Genomic DNA, 9,694 nt, shown 5'->3' on the forward strand with positions numbered 1-9,694 from the left:
GCTGTAATTAGAGTTGGATATACATTTAAAGCCGCTTTGATACGATATGTACAGTCGTGAAAGGAACGTACAAGTTGACGCAAAAACACCTGAGAACCCAATTAACCTTTGATTAATCACTTTGCTTTGTTGAAGAGTTTACTGAAATGAACCTGGACACAGTCAGACAGAGTGCAGTCAGCGGGTAAAATGACACGTTACGTTCCTCTCTGGCTCTTCACTCCTGCTGCTGCTGCTGCTGCACGCTGGGTTTCAAATGACACAATAACTTACGAGGATAAAGTGCCGACGCTCACGTTGAATTTAAAGCTGCCTCTTATCTGTGTTTTATATACCAACCAGGAAGGGAAATGTAAAGGGGGCCCATTCATCGTAACAAAGCCACAGAATTATCACTGAACAGCAGTTCTCTCTGGCCTGGAAACCTCACATCTCTTTCCCTCCCATTCATATAACATATCCCACGCTGCACAGCCAATCACTAACATTTATCTATAACGGGGGGTAGATCTGAAAAAGGGAAACGACTGAAGAGCCTTTAAACTTCTCCCCCATGTGAAATATAAAACTGCACAAGCCCCATTTTCTCAGTTGGAGCCCAATCAAAGCCAGACGCAACTACTGTAAACGGCAGCGAGTCTGTGTTTGTAACCATTTTGTTATCACTTTTTTCATGTGAAATATTTTGTTCTTCATCTGTTGAAGGTATTAACATAAACATATTTAGTGTGGCCCCGTGTTCTCTATGAATAAAAGGCAACAAGTACATGTTTTTATGACTTTCTTACCAACAGAAAAATGTGCCAATTCTTGCCGAGGAAAAAGTGAGAGCGCTCTATGATTATGATGATGAGCTATTATTTCCCTCTTTGGCTCGAACAACCTCAGTCTACCAGTCTCTGACAGCATCTCAATGGGATAAAGATCTGGGGCTTTGACTTGACCGTTACAGAACCCTCGGATTCTTTTAAGACATTTGATGGTAGAGTTACTGGAATATTACGGGTCAGTCCACTTGCCCTTCGATTATTATATTTTTGGATAGATTGCCTCATTTTTCTCAAGCATCCTTAGACATGATGAAGAATTAAAAGCAGATTTTATGATTGCAAGTATTTTTTGGGAAAATTCTGTCCTTGGGTTTGACCTGAGATCCAGTGTTTGTCCAAATATTTCAATTTTGGATTAATCTATCCGAAAAACACAGAAGTCCTGGTCGTTCCAGGTTGTTCTCTGGCAAACGTCAGTTTTTTTTGTGCTGTCTCTTCTTGGTTCTTGGTTGAACGACCTAACCTGACAATGTTGGCAGTTGTTTCCCACATGTAAATTATGACTGAGTCCAAGATCATTCATATTCCTTTCCAGATTCATTCTCCTACCATTCACTTTAACAACCAAATGTCTGAGGTTTAAATAAGACAGGATCTGCCAACATAGTGTTCTAGTCAACCTTAATTTAAATGTAAATTAATTTGAGGTTGCCCCTACTTTTCCTCACATTAAATAGTTTTTCTATAAACTACATTTTAAAGGAGTCATTTATTCCGTTTTATTTGCTTCGTTGCATCACATCCACTTCTCCAGTATTGTTAAAATGAAGATCAAATGTCCATATGTAAAAAAAACAAAAAAACAAACATGTTCGTAGCCTTTTCACATGACAATAAGTGAAATAAAAATATATGGTGCAAGCTGCTCACACTGTAAACCTGTCCCAAACAAGTTCATCAAACTTTACCAAAAACCTGATTTAAATCCTGAACTTTGCCAACGACATTGTTGTTTTTAATGTCGTTGGCAAAAACGACAAACCTGATTTAAAACCTGATTAAAATCCTGAACTTTGCCAACGACATTGTTGTTTTTAAGCCCAGTATCGGTGTCCTGATATAGACGTGAAACTCTATAAGCGTCAAACTTCAAAGCGAGCACTTAAACCTTTTTGATGGATTTAGAACCCCTTAGTGTTTAAGTGAAGCCAGACGAAAAGAAACACGCTGCCTACATGTACCTGGACAAAGTGAGTGAAACATGTTTACAACAAGACGCTTGATTAACGTGAATCTGTGGTTTGAACCGTTTTTTTTTTTTCTTCTTCTTTCCGTCTTCCTTGGCATAGTGGTCAGGGATGAGAACGGCAGAGAACAACGCGGGCAAGTCTTTCATCAAACATCCGTCATCTCGTCTTCCATCTCGTCCCCCTCCGTTTCACCTTCCGCCTCGCCTTCCTCCTCCTCGTCCTCCTCCGACGTCACGTCCGGCTCGTCCATCTGGGACGCGCACTTTGGACACGAGCAAACGAACAGGTAGTTCTCCCTGTGTGAAGACGACACATCGACTGTCACTGTGTTGTTGAAACCCGAACAATTAACCAGAGGCTTTTTTTTTTTTTTTTTTATAGTCGGCTTTATAGAGAAATCTGGAGTTAAGCAACCTCTGTGCACCGAAGCAAATTAATGTTTAATACAGTAATTAACACTTGTGGTGCAATTAATACTTCAAGCTGTTGTGGAATGGGGGCAGAGGCTGAACATTACCACAGGATGCAGCCGCAGCAACAACAACAACAAAAAAAACTTTATGCAGCTCAGAGACTTGCAAAACAAACTTGCTCTCGCCCCGAGGGCTGGAGTGTAATTCAACGATGACATGACATCGTGTTGATCAATGAAGAGCTCGAGCACAGGAGTCGCCATCAGACCCCCTAACATTTCTGCCACGAGACTGCCCATTATCGCCTGGGAGGCTTTTTATTGATCCAGATGGGATTTTTGCTCCAGTGCGAGGCCCCATTCAAGTGATTCATCTGAGAGATTACAAATGTTTACCTCAGGATTTTGTGTCTGCTGTGGCGGCTTCGGTCCCGCTGACAGCAGTCCAAGTAACTAATGCAGATCTCCTGGAAATTGAAGAAAGAAAACACTTGAAGTCGACCCAACGTTTATAGTATGAAGTCAGCGAGCCAAGGCGTCTAAAGGTTTAGTCCAACAAAAAAAAAAAACACGATACTGTTTTTCTTTCCAATGTCTTTCCTTCTGCTCACGCTGAGCCTTGAAATGTTACACAAGGACGTTTACGTCTACTCGTTGCTTTGTTTAAAAGCATAAATTCTACACCTGTTATCCACATTATCGCAGTGTGTTAGTGCCCTGCTCTCTCCTTTCTAGTTTACGTTATTTTCAAAGGGTGAATCACACATCACAACTTTTGTTTGCGTTTGTTTTTAGGTCAAACTGGACTCCATCATGCTCCTGAATCAGTTGGGTATCAAACAACGAAGCTGTGGTGAAGGAAAAGTAATCCGCCATCCGTGTTCAGGTTGTTTTTTGTTTTTTTTTGATGTTTTAATACATAATTAATTTAGTGAGGCTGCAGCAGCAACCTTCGTCATCTCTGCAGCTTCCAGGTTGTGGTTGCTTAGTGATGACGGACACGAAACAGGAGTGCAAACCCCCCCCCCCCCCGGCATCTCTGGCTTCTTCCATGTAATTTTCAATCTTTTTTAGACACTGCATGTGAGGAGCAGCCCCCCCCCCCCCCTCCTTATCCAGCTTTCAAAGGGGAGCTTTGCTGTGAAAAGTAGTGTTGTTGCTATGACATTACTGTGCCACGCAGATGCAAGGCATCTCAATCTTTCCGACAGCTTGACAAACCCACTCCAATCCTCAAAGTCTCAGCCTTCTAATACTGCCTGACAAGGGAGCACACAAAGCTAGAGAGGGATGTTCTGCCTCGTCTATCCCCGGCCAGAATTTATCATCCCACAACCAGTCGTATGTCAGCTGACCTCTCCTGGGTTGATGTCACTGAGGGCACTGAGGTGAAGCAGGAAATTGTTGTCGGGGAAGGACGCCTCCGCGTTTGGTAAGCAGCTGTGGTTACCTGCAGAGGGCGAGAAGGCGGCATGAGGAGGGGGAAAAATGGGGTCACGAGGCAAGGTGACACTTTACAACATCATCTGCGCTTACATGAGCTTTGAAGCAGAAAAAGTCCAGAGCCCTCGCAGTTTAGAAAGTCTCCCGTTTCTACACACAGAGAGAGAGAGAGAGAGAGAGAGAGAGAGAGAGGGACATCATGCACGCTGCTGACCTCAGGGTTAGATCTACACACAGACCGTAATTTAATCCCAGCAACGTCAAAACTGGAACACTCACAGTTCAAAAACTCACTCGTATAAAATGACTAATGCAAATCTGCCAAATGTTGCACGACTGAGATAAAACGGTGACCTTTCTCAATGTCCTTGTACAGCTGGTCAATAAAGGAGTCCAACTGCTCCCTCTGCTGGACAGCAAGCTCAAGTGCATCACAGGCGTGAACCCACTGACTTAAAGAGCTGCAATTGAACAGGTAAAAAAACAACAACAACAGGTATGAGAGATTTGTTTTGGCATCTGGAAGCATGTGATGTGAGAGGAGGGCGTTTACCTGGTGCCGACGCCTTGTCCGTTGGTTCCCACCAGAGCAAAGAGAGAGCGGAAACCCTCAGGAGTGAACCACTGCGAAATAATCACATCTTTACTGATCAATATTAGTTATTATTATCCACCTATCATTTTTTAAGCTCACATGAAGCTCTGTTCTGAGAGAATACAATGCCACTTTCCCCCCCCCAACCTTTAATCAGCACATTAGTCAATAATTAGAGTTATTATTTGAAGCCCACTCAGGATTATTTGACTAAGCACCTGGTCAATCAAAATAACTTCTAGTTCTGATTAGAAAATATACTGGCGTCAACCTTTTCGGTGTAAGAAACTGTTGCTTTTATTACTTTTTTTACATTATAAATGATATTTGGAGACTGGCTTGAATCTGCAATTATAAGTTTAGGGCATTATATGTCAGTAAATAATATATTTATCAAGTTCTTGTTTTGCCTAATGAAAGTACAGAAAATGCGGTTTGTAATGATACAATACTCATATTTAAGAGTCTAGAACTTGTGTTTTGTTGAATGAATGGATGAATGAAAACATTCCTCAACAATTAGACCTAGTTAATTGAATTACTGAGCCTGAAATAACAAGAAGCCAAGATGATTTACTGGGTTGGACAACATTTATGGAGACTAATCAGTCCAAATCATAAAACGCTAATTATCTGCATTGAGTTACAAACTCTGAGATATTACTGGCAGCTGCTCAACCTTTGGGAAAAAAGGTAATTTATGACTGAAGGTTACTCAAGTAAAAAAAACAACCATAAATGAAAACAACATATGGTGAGGTTCTTACCCGACTGAGATGGTCATCATAAAGTGCTGCTGTAAAATGGCTGTGTAACAAGGCCAACTGCCCCTACAGAAACAAAGTTACATTTTACATAACAGCAAAAGTCATCTGTGGGGATTAAAACGTGTCAAGGGAGAGTTTGATAGCGTCCTGCTTTGCTTACTGACCCATACATAAGAGCGAAAGAGGATCGTGTGTCTTTGAAGTTGCCTTCGACTCCGACACAATTTTTTTGCACCTCAACAAACTCACTGTTCTCCAGCGGAAATAACACGACGGTGACTCACTCTGAACTTCTCTCCCAGGAGCTTGTGCGCGATCTCTTCTTCTTCGTTTGCAGCTCGGCTGCAGAAGTGAGAGAACAGCCTCTGCCAGTGGGCTTTGTCTTTGGCCTGAGTAACACAGTCAGCGTTAATACGTCATACTAAACGTCACTCGGTTTTTATGGTGTATTTTATAGTGTGCATTAATGTACTCATGGTGTCCGCGTGTGAGTAACTGTATTTTGTTTACATTTTAATTAGAAAACAATAAGAAATTCAAAGTTGCCTCATCTAAATTCCAAGTCGTATATATACACATACATATGTATGTATATATACACATATGTATGTATATCTATCTATATATATATATATATAGATATGTATATACACATTTGCTTGCTTTCAATATATATATATACACATATATATATACATATATACATACATATATATATACATATATACATATATATATATATATATACATATATATATACATATATACATATATATATATATATACATATATACATATATATATACATATATATATATATATATACATATATACATATATATATACATATATACATATATATATATATATATATACATATATACATATATATATATATATATACACATATATACATATATATATATATATATATATACATATATACATATATATATATATATATACATATATATATATATATATATATATACATATATACATATACATATATATACATATACATACATATACATATACATATATATATATATATATATATATACATACATATATATATACATATATATATATATATATGTATATATCCCATTTCTCATTTTAGATACAATTATTTTCACAACCACCTCACTTGCTTCCAAGCCAGCTTTAAACCCATAAACTTTGAATTTAAAGTATGTATGCAATAATGTGGAGTGGGCAATAAAAAAACCATAAAATTCCATGCAGCACATGCCGTCTTTTTTTTATGTGCGTGAATATCTGCAATATTCCCAGACATGCACAACAGGATGAATTAACACCTAACATAATCATTTATGCAAAATAACAAAAAAAAGTAACTAGAGACTCACCTGTTTGACCACAGCTACCATTCTGGCCATAAGCATAATGCTCGAGGTCTCTGGAGGATAATGCATACTCCTGAGGAGGAGACGAAATGAGAATCAATGCATGTATATGAGTTTTTAAAAAATAGTAAGTAGCCACTTTAACAGAAACACATTTACAATGTTTCTAATGTATGTAAATAGCAAGGAGGAGGAAATACATTGGTAAAAGACTGTAATAAAGCACACCATAACCCAATCTGACTTTTTTACTATCCAGTATCTGCTAATACAGAATCCCAATCTGATACTCGAGAGGAAGAAAAGAACAGACAACTGACGTGAAGAAGAGGGTGAGTCATTTTCATGTCATTTTACTGCAACCAAAATTATGAAAATGTTGCTTTTCAACACGTGTGTTGTGGTTTTAAACCACAGTGTTTACATTTATACTCTGTGTAAACGGTAAACTTAAGTTACAGCAACGTTCACAAACCGTGTCCTCACTTAGAGTGAAAAGTGTGTGTTTGCTTTAGTGCTCAGGGCAAAGAGGACAGAGTGAAGTGGAGTGGACCAAAACAAGAAATCAAATTAAAATATGCCCAATTAAACACAGTTAATGAGATTAATTCCACTATGATTCTGCCCTAAATAAACTCTGCTACAGTCCACAGCTGAACTACACAAAGGACCTGGTTACTAAAAATATAATAACACACACAGCTGCCACTGCTGATCCCCGATCAATTTAAACTTGAGAATGGGATGTGACATCATCGCTACCTCTGGAAAAAAGTGTTGTCCAGTAAAAGTGAGCAGATCTCTCGGACTGCAATGCAGTCTCACCTCCATGCATCTTTGAGCTTGTTGATGGGGTGGTCTGGATCTTCCTGTGAGGGACCCAGACACAGAACCCGATGGTACTGGTCTGCTGCGGCTTGTCGACACTCGCTGCTGCAGTACATCACCTGCAGAGACACACTCGTTCAGACTATGAAATACTGAGGATGTCCTACACAAAGAAATTTAAATAATTTTAAGTGACAGGTGCTGCCATACGAACAAATACTCAACATCTGGTGCCTCTGTGAGGCTGCACCACTTAATACTGCACCGTTTCCTTCACTACAGACTGGGAAAAAACATTGCTTAGCAACAACTATTGTGTGAGGTAGATGTAATCAGGGAAATATTGTGAGTTGTAGCGAGAGGTGAGGTTTCACATCTGCTAAACTGAATAAAGCAGACGTGAACACACTATTTCAAGGCCATTTCCTGAAAATACATCAGTTTAGAGCAGCATTATGTGAGACTGTGTATAACCAGGTGTGTGTGTGTGTGTGTGTGCCATTCCAAATCCTGTTTAGTCAGTTGTTATAATGGATAATTGAGTGTGGAAAGTTATCATCACACAAAACTGTGACCTCCCAATACATTTCTTGTCCTCCAGAATATAGATTTGACCACCTTCAAATACAACATCAGTCATTCAGTTCATGATCAGCTAACCTGACACTGAGGGCAGGCTTGGTGCAGCTCTGGTCGTACGCGGCAGAGCTCAGGGTGAGGAAGGCTGAGTCCAGGTTTGCCGCTGAGTCTCCTCGCGTTGTCCTCGGCCGTCTCCAGAGCACGAAGGCAGAATTCACAGGCTGCGATAGCAAACAGTAGCGGCAAACAGTGAGCAAAGGTAACACCATCTCTTCTTCCAAAAGCCCTGATAAGTGTCATCCTTCTGGAAAATGTGACTTGACGATGATGATGTTTTCATCTCACCTTTATACTTATACAAAGAATTCCATAAGAACTGGGAGCAGACGAGAGGTCGCTCAACGAAAATGGCGTCTCCCTTCTTGATTTTCTTTTTCGCAAAGAGACCTTTGCCCTAAATGTGAAAGAGGGGAAAAAGCTTTACATTACACACAAGTCGGGGCTGAAATCTATCTTCTATATAATTCAATTTTGACATACATCACGATATAAATCAAAGCAATATTTCTGTTTAAGCCGTTTTACAAAGCTGCACACGAGTTGTTTCTTTGGGCTCATGAAAAGCTTGCAGCTTCAAAAACTCTGAAATAAAATATATAATGTTTATTACAATTACATGCTTAAAATACCTAGTTTATTTCTAGTAAATTTAATTTAGTTAATTTCTTGGCTTAAATGGAGGATATCTACATGTGTTATAAACAATGATATTCCCCATAAACATGGTCAAATTTAAATAATTAGGCTTAAAATACTATATATAATAGTAGTACTAAGTAAGTACTACTATTACTTAGTGGCTTTTTCAATGCAATACTGGCGATTATATATATATATATATATATATTTTTAGAAAAATACTTCAATTCACAATATTTAGTGTATTTTACTCATGTATTCAGTCATAATAATATCAATAATGCAACAGCCTGTAATCACACAGCCTGTCATACACTGCAGCTTCAGTCTCGACAAAAACACGGTCCAATATGAAAACAGCGTGTCACAATTATAATTACACGTCACATTTTTTGACGACAAATGTGACATTTATATACACAAACCACCACAGAGGATGTAAAAAGAAATGCTAGTTAATAGCTATAAATCCCTGCTCCTTTAGTTTTCTCAGAGCACAGTTCATATAGACACAATAAACTAGGTTTTGAACAATAACAAATGTCCATTGTTGTCATATTGTGTGTGTGATGATTTAATAAAAAATAACAACGAAGATGACGTGGTTCTGGTTCTGTTGTTGGCCGCACAGAGAGGCGACACGCGCCCGCAGCTGCGCCGCCGTAGAACCGCTCTCTGTCCGTTCGCTTTTATTTATTTATTTATTTTTAAATACTTCTTCACTTTTGACAGAAAAAAACAACGGCGCTTTACCTTAACATTGTCGATAAACGTGACTTCCACGCAGGTGGACACTTTGCCGGGATCCACGCAGAGGGAAAACATGTCATCCACGGGAGCGGCCATGTTTGTCACGACCTTTCAACTTTCAACCCTGACAGACAGACGCTTGGCGTGTATGACTGCAGCGCCCTCTGCCGGTGAGTCCTGCAAGAGCACCTGTTTTCTTGTTTCCATGAATTAGGACATGCTGAGATTTAA

At 39.2% G+C, this 9,694-nt stretch overlaps 1 protein-coding gene across 1 annotated transcript; it reads right to left on the bottom strand.

Annotated features, from left to right (window-relative positions):
- Positions 1 to 925: 925 nt before the first annotated feature.
- smyd5 (SMYD family member 5) lies at positions 926 to 9,565 on the bottom strand. Its single transcript, XM_083891800.1, has 13 exons — positions 9,467 to 9,565; positions 8,360 to 8,468; positions 8,096 to 8,235; positions 7,433 to 7,554; positions 6,611 to 6,680; positions 5,522 to 5,626; positions 5,238 to 5,300; positions 4,429 to 4,499; positions 4,230 to 4,336; positions 3,969 to 4,025; positions 3,788 to 3,882; positions 2,829 to 2,899; positions 926 to 2,316 (listed from the first exon to the last, which is right to left on the bottom strand). Exons 1-13 carry the CDS (start codon positions 9,557 to 9,559, stop codon positions 2,166 to 2,168), a joined length of 1,254 nt encoding a protein of 417 aa, XP_083747926.1. The 5' UTR covers positions 9,560 to 9,565; the 3' UTR covers positions 926 to 2,165.
- Between the last annotated feature and the right edge of the window lie 129 nt (positions 9,566 to 9,694).

The sequence above is a fragment of the Microchirus variegatus genome, assembly GCF_963457635.1.
Source record: "Microchirus variegatus genome assembly, chromosome: 6".
NCBI classification, from domain to species: domain Eukaryota; kingdom Metazoa; phylum Chordata; class Actinopteri; order Pleuronectiformes; family Soleidae; genus Microchirus; species Microchirus variegatus.

Bases quoted from the DNA above. Each gene is read 5' to 3' on its own strand.
- smyd5 (XM_083891800.1), bottom strand. From the start codon at position 9,559: ATGGCCGCTCCCGTGGATGACATGTTTTCCCTCTGCGTGGATCCCGGC. The intron at 8,469-9,466 runs GTAAAGCGCCGT...TTTCACATTTAG, and splicing joins CGTTTATCGACAATGTTAAG to GGCAAAGGTCTCTTTGCGAA. The intron at 4,337-4,428 runs GTAAACGCCCTC...GTTCAATTGCAG, and splicing joins GGACAAGGCGTCGGCACCAG to CTCTTTAAGTCAGTGGGTTC.